The 22316-nt window shown below is 40.9% G+C and overlaps 1 protein-coding gene across 1 annotated transcript; it reads left to right on the top strand.

The window, feature by feature from the left end:
* Nucleotides 1-246: 246 nt before the first annotated feature.
* On the top strand, nucleotides 247-10083 carry FAM177B (family with sequence similarity 177 member B). The gene is made up of 5 exons (XM_008543165.2): nucleotides 247-379; nucleotides 5175-5530; nucleotides 5830-5896; nucleotides 8554-8651; nucleotides 9007-10083. The coding sequence occupies exons 2-5, from the start codon at nucleotides 5357-5359 to the stop codon at nucleotides 9187-9189; spliced, it is 522 nt and encodes a 173-aa protein (XP_008541387.2). The 5' UTR covers nucleotides 247-379; nucleotides 5175-5356; the 3' UTR covers nucleotides 9190-10083.
* Nucleotides 10084-22316: the final 12233 nt, after the last annotated feature.

Here is a 22316-nt window from a genome sequence, read left to right as displayed (position 1 = left end):
GGGCAGCTTCAAAAATAACTGATGCCCATGTCCCCCGCCACCGCCGAGATTGTGATTTAAGTGGTCTGGGGAGTGGCCTGCCTTGAAATTTTTTAAAAAGACCCCCAGATGATTCTAATATGAAGACAAATTTGAGGGCCACTGGGTTTATGTAATGCCGAATATGTAAACATGATCGACCTTCCCACAATGCAAACATGTTCCACCCTGTAAGATACACGCAAGAGAACGCTTCCACGTCAGCGTGTCTGAGGCTCCCTATCACCTCGGCCTGGTTTTCTTAATTTACCGAACAACTTCCAGCCGCAAATTTTGTACTACTTTCAAAACCCGAAACATGAATTAAAGCAGTGAAAGAGAAAGCAAAAGAATAATGGAGGTGAGTTGCTTTCTGAAAATGTTTTTATTTTCTTTTGCTGGTTATGTAGAACGTGTCTGATTTCTCAAGGCACGGACAATGTTTACTTTTGCAATAGTATTATGCTTAGAGTAGTGTTGGTCTTAAACACCAAATTAAAATGGTTATTTTTTGCTGCTCTTTGGCATCAGAAACTAAATGGTAACAACTGTTACTATTTCCTACCAAGGCTCTTTTGTGAAACACTATGAGTAAGTCAGTCAGGGAGAATGATGTCTCTCCTTGAAGTCTTCTCAGAGGACCCTGGGCAGGGCAGGTATCACCTCCTGCTGCTGTGGATGACAAATTTAACCCTTGACGCCGTTAGCAACTCTGACCTTTGAAAATGACATAGATGCAGCATTGCACCAATAAAATTTGGCGACTTAGTCATATATACATATGAATATTCATATGCATATTCACATATTCATATTATATGTGAATATTCATATGTTATCTGTATAATATGAATATTCATGTTGCATGAATATTCATATATGGATATTATTAGGTGCATAAGCATATGTATATACAAATATATATACATATGTGTGTTTAATGTTTGTAGTGCCTATGGGGGACTGGAATTGGCCACCCCAAGATATGACCCTTTGGCGTGAGGATTATTTTGGGCTGGTTAATTTTAAAAACTGCAGACAGGAAAGAAACTCTGAAAAGTAGAATTTACTTACCCTTTGTTAAGAGACATTTACGTTTGTAAAGGAAATCTCCATCTGTACCTCTCTGTACCAGGAAGAAGAGAGGATGACCTTGTCTCTAGAAACTCTTAATCAATGCGGAAGGCAACGATTTAAATCTGTATAAGAATCTTACTCTTGTTTACTGTACTTGTCTGGTAACCTCCCATAACTGACTCCCCCTGACCCCTAACATCCTCCTTTGTCTTTAGCTGACATGATATTTAAGGTGGTGGCTTCAGCCATTTTGGCGAGTTGCTCAGTTTGCCTGAGCCTCTCTCATGTATACATGCTATAAAGCTTTGCTTAATTTTCTCCTGTTATTCTGTCTCATGTGAATTTAATTCATTCTCCGGCCAGAAGGACCCAGAGCGGGTAGAGGAAATGTCTTCCTCCCCTACAGCCCATAAAATATTTTAAAAATTCAATCTGCTAGTCTTCATTTGGATAGATGGCTTATAATATATTTACATTTATTATGATTACTGATTTACTTGGAATTATTTCTAATATTTTCTTTAGTGTTTCCATTAATCACACTTTTTCTTTGTTCTTTTTCTACCCTCTTTCCTGCCTTCTGTTGAATTGTTTATTTTTTTTCTCCTGCTAGTTTTGAAGCTGCACATTCTAATTCCATTATTTTTCTAGGTACCTTTAAATTGTTAACATGCATACTTAACAACCTATTCCAAAACAATACTTAAAGAGGTCAACTCCTCACATTTTTGTTACCGTTGTCTAATACTTAATACTGCTCTGTTGTTATACTGCACCCTACCAAAATAGTGTTTTTAAGAGTCAATACTTAAGATTTGTCACTCTGTTTACTAATTTATTTACATTTGTTTCTTGCATCTTGTTCTTACTTCTGGGTTCGATTTCCTTCTTGTTGACACACAATTTTATATTATTCATCTTTCAGTGAAGCTGTAAGAATGATTAACTCAGTTTTTATAGGTGAAAATATTGCTTTACTCTCTCCCTATCATTGTTCATCTGGGTATTGAATTCTTTTTGGCAATAACCAATTGTCTTCTGGTCTCCATTGTTGCTGATCTGAAGTCAGCCATTGGTCTAATTGTTATTCTTTTGGGAGTAATCTGCCTCATCTATGTAACTTCAAGATTTTTTATAATTTCCATGATCTAGGTTTGATTTAATTTTTATTTATGCCTCTTAGTATTGTTTATGTTTCTCACATTTGAAGATTTGTATCTTTCTTCAGATATGGAAAATTCACAGCCATTACCTCTTCAAACATTACCTTCCCCATTCTTTCTGTTCACTTCTTCTGGAACTCCTAATAAACAAATATTGAACCTTCTCATCTATTCTTTATATCTCATGACTTTTTCTTTCATGTTAATGGAATATACATCTCTTTATGCTGTGTTATGAGAGATTTCTTCAGATTTCTTCATTGTGTTTAATCTGCATACAACCTATCCTAGGTTGACTATATATTTCATTTCTAGAATTTCTGTTCAGTTCTTTTTCAAATCAACCTGTTCTTTTTGGCTATTATAATAGTTTGCTTCCTTTATCTCTTTGAACATATTAAACATATTCATTTTAAAGTTTCCTGTTGTTCTATTATTCCTCTCTCTTGAGTGAAGACTCTCCCATCTGCTGAACCCTCCTCATGATGGTTGATGTCTTCATGTGATTTTTAAGTTTTTGTAATGAGCACATCCTCAGCTTCACTTCAGCTCCTCACACCATATGAGGGCTGTGAATTTGGGCCACATGCCAGCATCTGGTACCAGCCTGGGGTTCCAGTTTTTTCAGGTGACTATTTCTACCCATGTTGCCAGGAGATGACAAATTACTTTGCACCTTTTGCAGGTCAGTAGGTAGTTTTTCAAGTCCATATTTTATAGATAAGATAGTACTTTATTATCTTAGTTTTATGCAGGTAGCTTTATTTCAGCACCCACACTCATGGGATCTGTGATTTGGATTGTCTCCTCTCTGCACCAGTGTTAAAACTCTAGGCCCCAGGCCTATATCTGGCTCTGAACTCCCAGGAGCCATATCAGCTTCAGCTCACCCTTATAATTTTGAGTTTTCTCTCTTTTCCTGTTACTTAGGCTAGCTTGCTCCCTTCTGTCCTTCCTCTCTTCCTGCCTTCCTTCTTTTTTCTTTTTCTTTCTTTCTTCTTTCCTTTCTTTCTTTCTCTCTATCTCTTTCTTTCTTCCTCTCGGTTTCTTTTCATCCTCCTCTCTCCCTCCTTCCTTTCCTCCTTTGTTCCTTCCCTTTCTCTCTCTCTCTCTTTCTTACTTCCTTAGTATAGCCTGATTCAATGTTTTGGTTGTCTAATTCTATCCAGCATTTCCAGGTGTCTGGAATAGGAAGCGGAATTCTTCCACATCAGCTCAGTCTGCCATATTTGCTGATATAATCTTAAAATATGTTAAATATTAGTTAAGACAATAGTGTGCGTACCATATTAGTGCCAGATATATATCCTATTAAGTGTTAGGTACTTAATAATAGCTGGCTTTTATTAAACACTTACTATTTGCTAAGAATTTTTCTAACTCCTTTATGTGTCTTTACCCATTTATTCCTAAATTTTATAAAGTTGGTACCACATTTACACACATATTCAAGCTATATTATTCTTATTTTATAGATGAGGAAACCAAGCCACAGGGATATTAAGTAACAGGATTTTCAACCTAGGCAGTCTGACTCCAAGCTTGTCAGCTTTTTTAAGATTTCATCTGAACACAGTAAAATTAACTGATATTCAGTCTAGAATTTGATTCATTTTGACAAATGTATGCAGTCGAGTAACCACGACTACAATCATGATATCTATTAGAACAATTCCATCATCCCAAAAGCTCCCTTTTATCCCTTTGCAGTTAATCTCTTCCCCTGATCCTCTCACCCCTAGAAAATACTGATCTGTTTTCTACTTCTGTAATTTTGCCTTTTCTAAAATTTTGCGTAAATAGAATCACATAATATACAGTGTCTAGCTTCTTTTGCTTATCATGATGCTTTTGAGATTTCTTCCTAGGGGTGCAAATACTATTTGTCTATTACTTTTAATCACTGAGTAGCATTCCATTGAAGAGAGATGCCACATTTTGTTTATCCATTCACCAGTTGATGGACACTTGAATTGTTTCCAGCTTGGGGCTCTTGCAAATAAAACTGCTATGAACAAATCTTTAGATGGATATATGTTTTCATTTCTCTTGGGTAAATATGTAGGCATGGAATTACCAGATTATATGGTAACTATATATGTGACTTTTAAGAAACTGCAGAACTGTTACAGAGTGGCTATACCATTTTACACTCCCACTAGCAATGAATGAACATTCTAGTGGCTTCACTTACTCCTCAACACTTGGTATTGTCTTTTTAATTTTAGCCTTCTAGTGAGTATGTTATGATATCTCATTATGGTTTCAATTTGCGTTTCCCTAATGACTAATGACATTGAGGATCGTTTCCTAAGTTTATTTGGCATCTGTAAATCCTCTTTGGTAAACTGGCTGTTCAAATCCTTTGACCATATTCTAATTGAGTTGTTTGTGTTTCACCTATTGAATTGCAGTAGTTCTTTATGTATTCTGAAAATAAGTCCTTTATCAGATATATACTTGGGAAATATTTTCTCCTTTCTGTGCAAAGCCTATACTCTTTTTTTTTTTCTGCTTTTTTTCCCCAAATCCCTCCAGCACATAGTTGTATATTTTAGTTGTGGGTCCTTCTAGTTGTGGCATGTGGGACGCCACCTCAGTATGGCCTGATGAGCGGTGCCATGTCCATGCCCAGGATTCAAACCAGTGAAACCTTGGGCTGCTGAAGCAGAGAGTGGGAACTTAACCACTCAGTCATGGGGCCGGCCCCAAAGCCTTACTCTTAACCACTGCTTCTATTGCCTCTCAATATTTATTGAAATGATTGAGGAACTTCCGCAAAGCGATGGCCTCTTTCTACTAGCAGTGGTAGCTTTGGCAATTAATAAGGGGTAAGGGAATGCTGTCGAAATTTTTGTTTGAAGACCCAAAGTTCACATTTTCACTACTAATTGAACCTTTTTCATTTTGGTACAGAAATGAGCAGTCGTCTCTCGGATTTGAAGAATCGATGACATCACAGCTGTGATTGCCTCTGAACTCTCTGTCTTTACCATCCATTGAAAATAACTGGACACCTCTCAGCTATATAAACTCTGCCCTGGGCAACTTGCCCTAAGGCGTCTTGTTTTTAATTTACTAGTTGTTTTTTTTTCCTTATGGAAAAAGACGGTTTACAGCAGTTAGAACTGGAGAAGAGTGGACCTTCCAAAAGAACTACTCCCAAAAGAATTATCCATTTTGTTGATGGAGACATCCTGGAAGAATATAGCACAGATGAGGAGGAAGAGGAAGAAAAAGAGGAACAGAAAATGAATTCAATGCTTGACCCTGTAAGTTTGGAATAGCAACATGAGTGAACATGGGGGCTGAGTGAATGACAGCTTAAGCCAGACAAGATTTGTAGAAAATATAGTTTTAAGCTAATTCTTTGTCTTCCTTGGTTTGCTTTTTAGATCCATCTATAGTCAACTCATAATTTTGTTAATCTTAGTTTTCACATCTATGAGACAGAAAATGGATCATATTATAAAGCATTTTGAAACCTCCACAGGAAAGACTCTGCAGTCACCACTCCTATTATTGATTACTCTAACTCAATTTCTCTCTCTCTCTTTTTTTTTTTTTTCAGTCTAAACTTTCATGGGGGCCCTACCTATGGTCTTGGGCAGGGCGAATAGCAAGCACCTCATTTTCTAGTAAGTACTGCTAAGGTTATTTTCCTCTGTCCTAAATATAGACTTATAGACCCTCAGAGTTAGGTGGGACTTCCAGTGGTTTAATTCACGCCATGCTTTCTGAAGAAGTGATGATCTGGTCTCTTCTGGATCTCTACTGGAACATTCCCAATGGCATAGAACCTCACGTCTTCAGGCAGGCCCTTCCATCTTTTTCCACCTCTTGTTAGTAAATTCTTATACTTTTCTCTTCTTTTAAAGTTATTCCCATTGATCCTAGTTGTCTTTCTTAAGGCCATACAAAACCAGTCTAGATTCTTCTTTCATAGAACAGAGTTTTAAATACATGAAGACAATAGCCAGTCCTTCCTGAATAAACTTCCAAGTTTTCCAAACTGTTATGACACAGTTCCAAGTTCCCTCATCATAATCTCTCTATTATAAAAATTTATTATTATAAATAAAGAACTTTATTGACTCCTCCCAGGGGCATAATGAACAGCCCAACAGATGAAATATTAAATCTTATTTTGTTTGACTTTCACCAATTTTCTTTAAAACTCAATTGGCAACGTCTAATTACTCATTTCCTTCTAACTTGGATATGCTTGTGTATACCACAGAGAGGAAAACAACTTTAAAAATCTGAGAAAATATAAAATATAGCTCTTAGGAATTGCTCTTCATTCATTAAATAAGCATTCATTGAGTGTCAATATGTGCTCAGCCCTGTGCTGGACCTGGGACACAAAGACAAATGACAATCTCTGCTTTAAAGAGACTCAATATTCAGTGGATAATATAGGCCAGTAAACATCCTATCATTATAATTCGATGTCATGGTTACCAGGATAGAAGGAGCACAGGGACTATAGACAGAGTCAGAAACGCTGACATATGAAGGAGATACCTTATGAGTCCTATGCAGGTATGTCTGGCTAAGGCCAGCTTGGGGACCATGAAAGTGACCAGGGGGATCTTTAAATTACAGTGAAAAGTGATGATGGGGTGGTTCAGTCGGGTGGTCTGAGCTTTAAAGGAAGAAGTGCCTTTACGTCAAGACAGAGGGTTAGTGATTTGGAAGTTTCTCTGGGAATCTGAGTGAAATACCAATCTTACCGCAACCCTAACACATTGGCAGAAGAAAGGCTGTCTTCCAGAGAGTTCTATGCTTTAGTTAGGACAAGACTGTTTGCAGAGGTGAAGTGTTTTGAATGGAGGGAGCCTTAGGAGGTTAGGTCAAGTGAAAGAAGCAAAACTCGATACAGCAATACGAGAGTGTGAAGCAGAACAGAGACTACGGTGCTCTCCATGTTGACCTTTGACTGCAGATGGCGGGGACAGGACACAGGGGGAATCAAGCTGCCTTCAGGGCTCCAAACAGAACCGTAGCATTAAAGTGCTTCTGCCTGGGGCTTCCAGATTGTAGTGGAGGCATCAATGTGCGAGCAGTCAGCACCTGGTCTCTACACAGAGATTTTGCGTACAGCTGGGACCCAGATGACATTGGTAATGAATTTTTTCAACTTAAAATTCTAGTAGGTCATAAACAGGAAAACTTCCTAAGCTTTATTCTAATATTTTAGAAACTTCTCTCATACACATATGCTTAGGCACTGTGGCAAACAGATTAAATAGCTAGAGTATTTTTGAAAAGACAAAACACATTTAAAAATAATAACATCATTCTGACGCCCTCTATGAGCTATAGTGCAAGAAGTGGAATGAGTCAGAAAGTCCTGTCACAGGGGGAGTCAGAAGTCCTATAATTTTATATATATATATATTTTGGTGAGGAAGATTGGCCCTGAGCTAACGTCTGTTGCCAGTCTTACTCTTTTTGCTTGAGGAAGAGTGTTGCTGAGCTAACATCTGTACCAATCTTCCTCTCTTTTGTGTGTGGGATGCCACCACAGCATGGCTTGACAAGTGGTGTGTAGGTCCATGCCCAGGATTCGAACCTGTGAACCCTGGGACACCAAAGCTGAGTGTATGAACTTAACCACTATGCCGCCAGCTGGCCCCCAAGAAGTCCTATAATTTTAAAGGAAAAGATTTCTAGGAGACACCTTCAGGAAACCACTGATCATTCATGCTAAACCTTTATCCCTGACTCTGACAAGCACAAAGCTGAGCCTGCAGGCCACCTTGCTGCTGTGACTGAAGGCAGACAAGGAGGGCCTTAAGCTGCTGCTAACAGGGAGTTTGTCTCGCTGCATGGAAGAATCCCTGACATGAGTCTTCGTAACACCGGATTAAATTTTTGGTATCATTTGAAATATACTCACAACTGATGATCAACTGATATGCATGGGGATGAGCAGCATCTACTCTGATTGTTCCGGACAAATGCTGTCCCTGTTATTAAGTATTTGAAAATCTCTCCTGATGTATTCATCTGGAAAAGATAGTTTAGATGTAATCCCATGTGAAGATAGAAGATTTAACAAATTCCCTTTGGTCCTAGAATTTTTTGAGAGTCCAGAGCGATTGCAATCTTCTATCGGCCTTGAAGTTAAATGTAGTGGTGGATCTGCCACCACTGCAGTAGGAGGAGGCTGGGGGCCAAGAGCGTGGAAACACATGACTTGTAGGCAAGCTTTATCTCTTGGCACCTCAGCTGACTCTAAGCGTTAGTTACTCTTTTGACTTACCAAAGTTCTGGTTCTTTCTTTCAGCGTGTGAATTCCTTGGTGGAAGATTAGCTACCTTCTTTGGTCTTACTCAACCCAAATATCAATATATGTTAAACGAGTATTATAGAAGACAAAATAAGGTATGTGACATCCTGATGGGGACACCAAGAGCCCTGAGGTGGGAAGATGGGTTGCTCTCATTTCCGGCCCGTATAGAAGAGGGTTTTCCCACCTGGTGACCAGGTACTACAATGTCACTGAGCTCCTACGGTCAGACTGACTTGTTTTGCTAATGCCCCTCACCCCATGGCACATTGTCATATTTGCCTCTCTCGTGAGAACTTAGACTGTTGTGAGATGGGCTGGAGAAGGTAGTCAAGGGTGAAGCCTGTAATTGCTTAAAGGAGAAGCTTCTTACAGGGTGTCTCTACAAGAGGGGGAGTTCAGAGGTATTTGGTTTACAGTTAAACTTTTCCTTATTTCTCTCCATACCAGGAAGGTGACAAGGAAAATGAAGGGAATGGATCAAAGGTTCAGCCAGCCAAGGTTCCTAATGAAAAGTGTCACCTGGAGACTAGGGGCCTAGACTATGGAACCACACGACAGGAAATTGCAGAGGCCACTCCTCAGTGCAGCGCCACCTCCAGGGAGGGCCTGGCAGCAGGTTCCAGCTCATAATGGGCAGCAGGCAGGTCTGTACTTCCGCTGGATCTCTGTTCCTCGGCCATTGATTCCCATGGCAACAGCACCCAAGCCAGATCTGATCTTAATCTCTTTGGGATTTCTTCTCCAGCAGCCAGGAATTGCAAGCAATAATGAGAATAATTGTGGATTCTTTCTCAATCTAAATGTTTATTTATAAGCCCCACAATCCAGCGCCACCCCAGTGACACAAGTCCTGTTATTTGTGGATAGTTAGGATTGACATTTACACAGTAGTATAAATGCCTTAAGGAACCTGGGCATGGGAATTTTAGGCTGAAATGCTTTGTCATGGGCTTAGGGTGCAGAAAAGAAATTCTGTTCCTCAGAAGAAACTTTGGGCACCATGAAGTCTAAATAAATCCCCATTTGACACTTAACATAAGGTGTGTCCTCCCTGATAGCCATCCTGGCTTAGTTGGGGACCATAAGCAAACATTACTAATAACTCTGTTACAGTATATCAAAGTCTTTGAGAATTGGGTGAATTTGGGTGAGATTTTCCCCCAAACAATTAAAAAATAAACAATCTGAACTCCAAAAAAAGTAATGGGAAAAATGGATCATTTTCTTGTTTATTTGTCAAATTTTCAAAACCATTGATAGACCAACCATGGAAATCATAGCTGGATGACACAGGTTGTTCTGGCCAAAAGTAGCTGTGATAAAACAGAAATACACAGACTTACAGTCATAAGACCCGAGTTCAGATCTCAATTCTACCATTTACTAGTTGTGTGATTTTAAGTGTCTAGACCTCTGAGCCCCAGTCTCTTTCTTTGTAAAATATGGGTGGCATTTATTTGTTCCTCAAGGGTTATTGTTAAAAAAATATGATAATAAATGTGAAAACACTTTTAAAACTGTGAATATTAGTTGTTGATAATTAATGACTATTATAGACTGTTTATTGAAGATCCCAAAGAGCCATGGCTTCTGGAGTTCATGCCGTTGTATAGTCCCAACTACATTGACTCTGGGCTTGGCCACGTGACTTGCTTTGGCCAATGAGATAGTAGCAAATATGATGCAAGTGGAGGCTTGATGAGCATTTGCGCATGGGGGCCTTGTCCTCTTAGAAAGCTCCATGTTGCAAAGCAGCTCAGGCTAGTCTTCTGAATGATGAACGTCCACGTGGAGAGAGGTCCCAAGGATGAAAGACCGTCTCACACATTTCAGCTCCAGCCAAGGTACCCACCAAATGCAGCCACATAAATGACCTTCTGCTGCCCTTCATGGAGCAGAGGAACCATGCAGCTGAGCCAGTCACCCCACAGAATCATGAGAAATAATAAATCATTGCTGTTTTACGTTTTGGAGTGGTTGGTTATGCAGTCATTTATGACTGAAAGAGTAGATGTAAGAGAAGGGGAAGTTGGAATTGGTTCGATATGAAATCGAGGATGGACGTCGGCCTGGAGAATAAAGTGGAGTTAGTTGAATATGTGAGGATAAGATGGGTTATGCTGCATAAACGGACAACTCCAAAATCTCAATGGCTCAAAACAGCAAAAGTTTCTTTCTTTCTCAGGAGAAGTCCACTGTGGATTCAGGTGGCTTCCCAAAGTCTACACCATGTGCTGGCTCAGCAGTGCATGCTTCTCTGATCCTACAGTTCCTCCATCCCATGATGCCCTCGGGGATGCTGAAGTAGGAGTGGAGTGGAGGGTTCAGCACTGGCCATCGATGTCTCCGCTAGGAATGAATCATGCCACCTCTCCTTTGTTTCTTCCACCAAAGCAAGTCACGTGGCCACAACTAACTTCAAGAAATGTGAGCCTCCTAAGACAGCTGAGAAAGGGAAACCCTTTCTTCTAGTGGCATAAGGGACAAATGACAGGCTCTAGCATCCAGATGATATAGGTTTATTCTCAGCTCTGCTGTCTCTTTCTAACCTGGTGGCCCTGTGCAACTTACCAAACTTCTCAGTGTTCCCACGTGTAAAACAGGCTTGATACAGGAAGAAAAGCCAACGTGAACTAGCTTATGCGACAAAAAGGAATATTTTTGGAAGGGTACTGTTACCTCATAGACCCCAAAGGCAGATCAGATTTCAGTAGGTCTAGAACAAATCTGATAAGCCAGTACCTAAGCAGTACCCTCTCTCCATTTCTGGTCTTTCTTACACCTGAGGAAGATCACTAAATAGCTCTTTTATTTTTTAATCTATGTATTTACTTTCATTGCGATATAATTGACATATAACACTATATTAGTTTCAGGTGTACAAAATAATGGTTCAATATGTGTATATACTGTGAAATGATCACCACGATAAGTCTAGTTAACATCCATCACCACAAAGAGTTACAAATTTTTTTCTTTTTCTTTGGTTGCGGAAATTTGGGCCTGAGCTAACATCTGTTGCCAATCCTCCTCTTTTTTTTCCTTCTTCTCCCCAAAGCACCCCCAGTACATAGTTGTGTATTCTTAGTTGTAGGTCCTTCTGGTTGTGCTGTGTGGGACACCACCTCAGCATGGCCTGATGAGCGGTGCCATATCTGCGCCCAGGATCCAAACTGGTGAAACCCGGGGCCGCCAAAGCAGAGCGTGCAACCTTAACCACTTGGCCACGGGCTGGCCCCATCATTTAATAATAAAATTAATTCATTCCTTTAATATTAATTGGGCATCTACTCTGTGCCAGTTACTGCCTTAGGTGATATCAACCAAACAGACAAAAATCTCTGCACTCCTGTTGGCCTTAAGTCCACAGAGCTCAGTTATCAGGGCGTCCAGTCTTTGTGTGGCCAGACTCTCAAGTGGTCCCCAGTAATCTCACCTCCTGGTCTTCACAACCCAGGTAGCCCCTGGCATGCTGAACCAAGATGGTCTATGTGATCAAGAGAATGTGTCAGAATAATTGCTATGACACTTCTGAGATTACTATAAGAGATGCTATGGCTTCTGTTTTGGTCTCTCTCTTTCAATCTGGATCACTTGCTCTGGGGGGAGCCAGCTGCCATGTTGTGAAGACAATCATGCAGCCCATGGAGAGGTCCATTTGGTAAAGAATTGAGATCTCCAGCGAATAGCAAATGAGGAACAAAGGACTGCCGATGGGCCTAGTTTCCCCTAAAAGCCACCATAATGTCACCAATCCTCTGAACCAGGTCCTGGCCCAGTACCTGGTCCCAGGCTGAGCTATATTTTCCCTAGTCCCACACAGCTACGTGGGACCGGCAGGAGCAATTCCTTCTCCCGAACCAGGCACCAGGCAGCCTTGGCTCTGGCAGCAACCAGGACTCCCTGGCGTTTCTTTGGAGGAAACCCTGGCCAACCCCACCCCACCGCGGAAATGTTTTTGAGTTCCACCCAGCTCTGCCTTAAAGGGGAATAGGCCACATTGTGTAGATTAGGGCTTGGAATTAGGCAGCTGCCTTGGCTCCCACAAACCTGCCCCCGTGATCTGGAATCTCACCATCCTTCGACTATTCTCAATCCTTAGCTACCCAGAACCACATGACGTGCACTTGGGCAGTACCCACCACTTCAGCAGATCTTGGAGAGCTGGGTCTCTCAAGGCTTCTGATGCCATGGCCTGGCCTAACCACCTAGATATTCTCCTGGGTAGAGAAGGCTCCCCCAATGCCAACCCCACAACATGATCTGATACTGCGACTGCAAAGATGGAGGAAGCCAGTCCCCATTTGGTCACGCTGCTGGTGGGGACCTGGGCTTCTCCACCAATCAAGGCTCCCGGGTGTCTCTTATTGGAGAAAATTCTGGGCAACCCTCCCTCGCCCCACCCTGGATGACTCTGGACTTCCCTTTACATCCAATATCTATTTTCCCCAAAGCACAATCATAATGTCAAGCTGACCCAATAGGAAGGGAGTCTACCATTAGCCATACACTATAACCAGAACCAAACTCTCCACCAACAATCTAGACAATGGTATAGTACTTGTCACCAGTGGGTTTCCTCTTGGGCCTTTATTGTCCTTTCATGACACGTAGTCTTAGTCAGTATCATCTCAGTGCATCCCACCTCATTTTTATATCTTCGAACTTTGGAGAAGAAGTTGTAGTCCTGGTCCTTTTCCTGCCAAGAGGCATCCCTGCCTTTTGTAAATTTATGGATGCTAAACAATATGTGGAGAAAAAGTACTGCCCAGCTCTGTCTGGCAGCTTCCAAGATCCAGTGATATGTTGGGTAAGCTAACTAACTTCCCCTTCCAGCAATATTTAAACCCTAAATTCTTGCCAAGCCAAAAATATCCCCAATTAAACAAATCACATAGCAAAAAGTCTTGAATCAATTAATAAAATTTAAATGATTTTCTGATCTTGATGTTTTAGGTTATTATCACCACACTTCATTGTGCATAATGTGGGTAAATTAAACGTAATTTAAATTTTTTTCTTTCTAATGATGGAGTCACCTAAACTTTAACCTTTGGAGTGGAAATTTAGGAAATCTGAAGTGATCAGAGAAGCCGTTTGGCAAACGCACAGAGGCCTCCACCCTTTATCTCCACACATAAAACATTTGAATGTCTTGCCCTGGGTGAGCAGCCTGCCAAGAATTACTTGAGTCTTTTTCATCTTTGCAGGCTTGTTGCTGATGATGCCCTTCAATTATCCCTGAAAAAGTTTCTATCCTCTGCCAAGTTGTACCACCTCCAACCACAAGATATAATTATTTTTCATACCTACAGCAAAATGAAGCCAACCACACCTTTAAGCATTTTCATTCTCAGGCACCTTATGCAGGTTTGCAAAGAACTAGCAAAAACAGTAGTCAGCTTTTCAAGTGAAAGAGGGAAAAAATGGGAAAGCTCCTTAGGGAAAATCTTTGTTGTATGGTCTTATTTATGTTGGGGACAAGGAGGGAGTGACATGGTTCTATTAATCTGAATTTAATTAGGGTGGATAACATTTATACCAAGGAAAAGAAGATGAGGGGCCCCCAATGAATTGCTCGAAAGCAAGTGGATCTTGTGTCCCTGGCACATTTACTTTATTTGTCATCTCCATGGCTACCTTCAGGCTGACCAGTTGCATAAATCACAGCAAAGTGGTAGAAAAAAATCCCTATTCTGAATTGAGTGAATTTCTGTAGACAATGTGTGCTAAGATAAATATTTCATGATGGCCTTTGGTTGTCTTTGGGAAAAAAATTAGTTTCAGTGACAGAGCAAGATGGCCCCCAAGAGCAAGATGGCTCCCAAGAAAGAGTTGATGCTGGATAAGCTACTTCTTCATCTTCAAATTGTAAGAAAGGTAGCTCTTGAATCTTCACAAATTTTATTAGTGCTAATTTTAGGCAATTGATTGAAATATCAACTTTTCCTCATTGGCTGATGGGATGGTTAGTTTTCTGTGCCAACTGGGCTAGGCTCTGGTACCAGTTATTTAATCAAACTTTAATCCAGGTGTTGCTATGACGATGTGGTTAACATCCACAATCAGTGGCCTTTAAGAAAAGGGGATTATTCTCAATAATGCAAACAGACCTTATCCAATTAGTTGAAAGACCTTGAAAAAAAAAAGATTTCTCAAGAAGGAAAAAATTCTGTCTCAAGACTACAGCATCAAATCCTGTCTGCAGTTCCAGCCTGCTGGCCTGCCCTACGGATTTTGGACTTGCCACCTCCCATAAGCCAATGCCCTGAAATAAACCTCTTTGATTCTGTTTCTCTGGAGGACCCTGAGGGATACAGCTGGTATCCAACATGCATTTAGGAAGTCACCACCACCATATTTAGCTAGCTATCATGCCAGCCAGTGATCACTATGACCATCATGCAATGTGCAGGACAGCTCTCTTCTCTGCTTCACATTGTTTCACACAGTCCAGATTTAAACACTTACATTCTCACACAAAAACTTTTCATCTTGGCTCCCCATTGCTTGCCAAATGAAGTCCAACATCCTAATATTTATGAAGAAGTCTCTGGGCTTGAGTTCACTCTTCTCTCGGATAATTGTGGTCACATAGAACCACATCACTGAGAATAAAGGTCTTCCATTCAGCTGTGGGACAATGAGTAGATGAAAGACAGGCCCAGCAATCCCCAACAGTAGCTTAAAGCAAATGCTTGGATTCCGGGAAGGGAATATATCTTGGGGTTTAAAGGGAACTTGTAGTGAGTACTCAAGAGCCAGGAAACCTAGATTTTGATTCCAGTTTCTCCAGTCATTAGCCGGTGGCCATAGACAAGCCAAGCATCAGGCTTGTCCTCAAAATAAGAAACTGGTCTCCCTAAGAAGGGTGAGAATTAATTGAGATCCCGTGTGTGAGAGTTCTATTCAAAGCTCTATTCACATGGCCCCATCAGTGCTACCTTATTCCTCTAGGTCCATTTAACCCCTGTGGGATAGCACCTGGAAGCAGTACAGGGAGAGTGTACACTATGGATTATTCCTATTCTGTTCTCTGCTTTAATTCCTACTAGAGTTATGATTCTATGGAAAATGGAATATTTTAGATTCAACCCCTTCCCCCTACACAAACATCTATACATAGTTATGGCTGATTCAGTTTAGCTGCTACTTGCTGAGATGCATCATTGTGCAGGAAACAGACATATGACCCCAGTGGCTGCCCTCAGGAAAGTGGGATCTTATTGAGGGAGCTGGCACAGGAGTGTGTTCCCAGGAACGGTGATCAGAGACCCGTTAACATACAGGTCCTTGCCTGCTGGGATCAGACTCCATGTGAAGGAGGAGGCCAGTACCAACAAGGAGAGAGGATTTGCCTAGAGAGCTAAGGGCCAAGGAGATGGATGAGGGACTATTCTTAATTTTGAAAGGAAGAGACATTGGCTCACAAAGGGGCGGATTAGGAACTCTATTTTGAGTCAGAGTGAAATGGAGGGGTTTCCTCTCAAGTGGTTCCCAAGCACTCAGCAGCTGAGTTTATCTTCCCCTAGAAAGGTAAGAAGGGAAGGGAAAAAGGGAAGTCAACCTCTTCACCACCTGCGATATTGTGATTTATATTAAGAAACATATATTTGGTTTTTGTCCTCATTCCCAGCACAGAGATCCTAAAAGCCTTGGAATTTCCTGTGATGAAAGTGATAAAGGTACCCTTTGTTATATTAACAGGATGACTTTTGGATCACATCTAAGGATGGAGCCTGGTTGCCAGGAGAACCAACCACGTGATTCATGGGTTGGAATTTTTAGCTCCACCCCCTAGACCTCCAGGCTGGACATTGAGTTCATTCTCCAATCACCTATGATTTAATCAATCGTGCCTATGTAATGAAGCCGCCATAAAAATCCCTGAACTACTGAGTTTGGAGAGCTTCCGCGTTGGTGAACATGTGGAGATTTGGGGAAGAGACGTGCTCAGAGGGCATGGAAGATCTGTGCCCTTTCCCCATATCTTGCCCTATGCATCTCTTCCATCTGGCTATTCCTGTGTTACATCTTTGTATCATAAACTGGTAATCAGTGAGTAAAATGTTTCTCTGAGTTCTGTGAGCTGCTCTAGCAAATTAATCAAACCCAAGGAGCGGGTCGTCAGAACCTCCAATCTATAGCCAGTTGGTCAGAAGCACAGGTGACAACCTACACTTGCAATTGGTGGCTGAAGAGGGGAGGGAGACAGTTTTGTAGGGCTGAGCCCTTAACCTGTGGGATCCAACACTATCTCCATGTAGACAGTGTCAGAATTGAGTTGAACTGTAGGGCACCCAGCTGGTGTCAGAGAACTGCTTGGTGTGGGGGAAAAACCCACACACTGGAATTGTGTGCAGAATTGTACCACCTTTTGGGGGTGTGAAGGAGCTTCCTTCTGGAGGTGGTTAAACCTAGAATGAAGATGTTAAAAAATCTTACCTAGATCGAAAACTCTGCGATGAATTTTGCTAACTGCAGCTGTGCATATTCAGCACAATCAACTGTTATTTAAAACTACCCAGGTCCATCTGTCCCTCATAGTATAGGAGTGAGCTGTCTTTCCCGGGAAGTCAATGTCCAGACATCAAGAATCAGCCTCATGTGGCCACACGCAGGCTGAAGATGAAAACTAAACAGAAAAGTCCAGACTGTCAAGGGAAAAGAAATTCAGTCTTCAAGGCCAAACACAGGCTGGTAGGAAGGTGCCAACCAGCATGGCCACATGCTCCTCATCCCCTACCTAAAACCCCAGATGAATACCCCTACCTTTTCCCCTTCATAGAGGTGGATCCAAGTTTTAACTCCAATCTCCTCATCTGGCTGCCTTTCGATAACAAACCTCTTTCCTTCCACAAGCCTGGTGTTTCCAGTTTTTGGCCCTCCTGTGCGGCAGGTGAACACACCTATGTCTGTGTTGGGTAACAGTGGGGGGAGACCCAGGAGAAGAAGGCAGGTAGGACAAATGCAGTCCCAAACCTCTGGTCGATTCCAGTTTAGGAAAGATGCGCAAATCACCTTCGTATTAATTAGAAGCCTAGAGAAGAGGGTAGAACATTGGCTATGGAGTTGTGAAAAGTGGATTGTAGTCCTGACTCTGCTACTAGGAGTTATATGACTTCAGAAAAGTCATTTAACATCTCTGGGCTTGGTTTTCTAAGCTATGAAATAAGGAGTTTGGTCTAAATTAGTTTTTTCCAAAGTATGTTCTTCTGAATATTAATACATTTTATATTGAAAAATGGTCTGAGAAACTTAATTTTTTGGAGGAGTTTGGTTAGACAAGATGAAGAAAGTTTATTAGCTGCAGGACTTTTCAAGGTGTTTAGTATGCTAATGTGCATTGTTAAGCTCCAGAAGGCAGATATAATATACACTATTTCCCAATGTATTTGCTTATAAAATCATTTGTGCATGGAGCATTTCAAGAAGGAGTAGTCTAAGGAAATGACTTGGAGAAACACTGAACTGGATAATCTGTAAAGTGACTTTTAATTCTAATATTCTTATTCTATCAACTTGGAATGGCACCAAGAAAATGGGTGTGTGACTGGTATATAAATGACATGCTAAAGTGGGAAACGTTTTTCACTTTTACCAACATCATCTTTACACTTCTCACTCTTTTTAATGGCATCACCATTCTGACTGTCCGCCATGATGGAAGCTTCAACACTTGAAGGGCAACCTTGACTCTCAGCTGTCAATCTATCCATTGCTAACCCCCCAACAAGTTGTCCTTTATGTTATCTCTGAAACTCATTTCCATGTCAATAACTCTGCTTCCAGGCTTTCCTGATGGACCTCTTTCTTGACTATTCCTCCACTGGTGGAAACACTAAAAATTTCTCTAACTAGTGAGGGCTGAAACATCTCCCTCTCTCCGCTTGTCTATTCTTTATCTTGATGCCAGAGGTTTTTCTTCCAAACTATGCGTCTAATCAGGTCATTCTCCTCAAAAATCTTCAAAGGTCTCACGTTGTTACAGAATGAAACTTGAAATTCTTCAAGGTCATCCGTGGTCTAGTCCTAGCTTATCCTATCTCTATGAGCCAAGCTCCCCACTCTTTAAAAACCTCTTATTCACGCCTCTTCATCTCTGTTAATATAATCTTCTGATTCCCACGTCTTATCTCTTGTTGTGAAAACGTTTATTTCCAATAAAGCATTTGTATCATTTAAGACACAGCTCTCATGCCACCTCTCCTTTGAAACTTCCTTATATCTTTATTTAGATATGTACTCTCCTTTCTCTGCAGTTGGTTAGAATCTCCCTTATCTGATATGCCCCTTGCCAGTCTTATAGTGATGTGTCAGTTCATGCTAGTCATTCTTCACATAATGGATTTATTGAGCAGGGGAAATAGTAAATGACTGGGCTAGGCTTAAAAGCTCAGCCGCCAGTTCAATCATACGTGGTCCCACTCATTTGTTTATTCGTTCAACAACTATTTATTATGTGCCAGGCTGGGGAATAGAAACATGGATAAGATCCTATAACCTCCCCCTTGGGTCCCCCAGGACAGCTCCAGGGGCTTGAGGAGAGGCCCTGGCGAGAAGTCCATTGCAGATCACCCACCTCCTTCCTGAGCAGTGATGAGCAGAGCGCCTCGTGCAAGCCCCAAATACCTCTGCTGTGATTACTCCTTTGGCCCAGGTGGTAAGGATCTCTCATTTGAGATCCTTAATGTTCCTTAAAACCGAACATTAAAAAACACCTGTCCTTTGATCAAACCTCCAAAGCCTCATTTTCAGATTCATCCTAGGAAGGTTCTGGAACAAGCCTGCACTAAACACTCCACAAAGCCTAGTGCACTTACTTGACTATTATTTACTGTAACCTCCGTGAAGTGCACAACAAACACACAGAAGTCCCCAAAGCTGAAGGCTGGGAAGATGCAGCAGGAAGATAAATAAGCTTTGATGATGATTTCAATGGAGAGTAATTTCTTGCTTCCATGGATACTCCACAAACACAGCTGTCAGAAGTGCATTGTGTAAATCAGATGCTAATTAAATTAAATTCCCACTAGAATTAAGGCAGTGAAGTATTTCGTCTTGTTTTCTTGCAAACTAGGCTTCTCAATCAAGACAGCTGGAGCACTGGCATTTCAGGTACGTGGAGGCAACAGCTGCAGCCAAGCAGAGCCACTGCTTTCATAATTAAATTGCCATCAGTAACAGGAAAATAGATGGCATTTTCCACCACATTAGTAATGCTAAAAATGCGAACAATCTAGTAGAAACAGAGCTGGGTTGGGAAAGAAGAGAACTGGGTTCTGATTCAAGTTTTGGCAAAATTATTTTACAACTCTAAGCTTCAGTTCCCTGCTTCTTCCTCCCTTCCTTCCTTCCTCCTTTTCTCCTGCTCAATATTTATAGAATGTCAACTACTGCCAGGTAATGTACTGGGTCCTGGAGACACAAAAACACAAAAGACACTCCCTGTCCTCTGGAAGCTTCTGGTCTCTTTGAAGAACCAGGGGGTGGCACTCTGATTATGGCACCGTCTGGGACTTGGAACTCTATCATTCTAAATCTGAACTTTCATTCAACCAGCACGTAGGTGATATTGTAGAGGAAGAAGAGCTATTCTTCTATATTCTAGCTTCTTCTGGCTGGACTAAGAATTAAATTGACATGAGACAGAATAACAGGAGAAGATCAAACAAAGTTTAATAACATGTGTACATGAGAGAAACCCAGGAAAATGGAGTAACTTGCTAAAATGGCCAAAGCTACCACCTTAAATACCTTCTTTAGCTAAAGACAAAGGAGGATGTTGGGGGTAGTGATTTGGGACTACAAAGGGGAGGAAGGTAAGTTACATGGAGACGAAAAGCAAGTGTTTGATAAGCAAATGTTTGCTGGGCCATCTATAGACAATGTGACCCAAGAGAGAACTTGGATAACAATGGACTTAGCAAGGTTCCTCCCAGTCTACCACACGTAGAATAATACATGGTGATAGCTCCTTGTTGGGACAGGCCTTCCATCTTAAATTCTTTTAGGCAGTTAGGGGAAAGGTCAAAGTTTCTATCTGAGTCTTCTGTTTTTGAAAATAATCATGTCAGAAAGACACATTTTAGGGTGGCAAATTCTTATCCTCCACAATATCAGCTCTGTTTTTCAGTACTCCATCCTACCTCTCTATTGAAGGATACAGAAGACACATCCCTGCCCTTGCCTTCAGTTATTAGAGTCTAGTTAGAAATAAAAGCACGCACGGCTGAAACATTTGAAATATTCCACAGCTATAGATAAGCAGATGTAAGAAAATATTACCTAAATTACATAGAGAAGTATTAAGGCTGAAGCTTGGGTAAAGAAATTATTCAACCAATGCGTTTTTCATTCACTCATTCGTTCACTCATGAAACATTTACTAAATGCCTACTATGTGTCAGGTTCTGTGCTGTGTGCTGGGGATACCAAAGAGATAGTCTCTGGCATCAAGGAACTTCCAGTTAATTGGAGAGGCAAATATATTGACAGAGATTTTCACATATTGAGGTATTTGGGTTCAAAACTGATTCAGATTGAACTAAAAATCCTGACTTATGGCCTGTCAAACACACATTGTACATCTGCTTTAACCATTAAAGTAAAGAGTGCATTCTCTTAAAATAAGAATGCAGACTTCCCTCCTACACCCTGTTGGTAACGCCCTATTAGTAACACCCATATTAGTCCGTTTCTTGACATCAGGGTCATGTTGACCTGCTAATTTGCAACGGAATACCTCTTTGAAACTTTGAAAATGTATCCTGGGTGTGTTTCATATATTTTCTTTGTTCTAAAAAGATATAAGACTGTACTGAAAACCATGGTTCTCCAGAACACGTTCTTCCTTTCTGGAAAAGTCCTTCCAGTGTTATAATCCTCACTCTGGCTCAGGTAAAACTCATCTTATTTCTCTTATCTATAGAAAGGTTATTGGTTATTTTGCGTCACCAATATGAAAAGTTAGTTATGATAAAATGTGGCTACAGCAGCAGTAGAGTCATCAGAACAGCATGCACTGGATGAGAGGTTTTCTGTAAAAACAAACTCAAAGGACTATTGAAAGTCTTCTATCTCCGCCGTGTTTTTAATTGTCCTAGAATTTGTGTTCCACATATAACTCTCCATCAATATTCTAAGACATAAAGTCCCAGGGGAAGGTAGCTGTGTGTGGTCTATCTACAAGATAGATCCCAGCAGAGATAGCAATAGCTCTCACAAATGTAGTCTGATACCAGTGATGACTCACCAAGAACACATGATGTTACAACAAGAGAAAAATGGAAAAAGAAACTGGTATATTAATAAAACAGAATACAACTCAGCAGGAAAAAGGAATGAACTGCTGATACATGGAATGACAAAAATCAGTCTCAAAGTCATTATGCTGAGTGAAAGAAGCCTTAAGCAAAAGAGTATATAATATGTGATTCCATGATTATAAAGATCTAGAATAGGCAAAAGTAATCCATGGTGGGAAAAAATCAGCATGGTGGTTCTTCTGGAAAGTAGGATTGATTAGGAAAGGGCGTGAAGGAACTTTTTGGGGTCATGAGAACATTGTATAACTTGACAGCAGTGTAGACGACACAGGTGTACATCCCTTGGGTTACACAATGCGTGCTTAAGATTTGTGCATTACATTTAATCTAAATTTTACCCTAAATTGGATAAAAAACAAATATTGAGCTTTAGTTAGTGAGCTGCATGCTGAAGTATTTAGAGGGAAGTGTGCTGATGTCTGCAATTTA

Source organism: Equus przewalskii, chromosome 31 (assembly GCF_037783145.1).
Source record: "Equus przewalskii isolate Varuska chromosome 31, EquPr2, whole genome shotgun sequence".
In the NCBI taxonomy this organism is placed as follows: domain Eukaryota; kingdom Metazoa; phylum Chordata; class Mammalia; order Perissodactyla; family Equidae; genus Equus; species Equus przewalskii.
The sequence above is the reverse complement of the archived record's forward strand: the minus strand, read 5'-3'. Positions and strand labels throughout refer to the sequence as shown.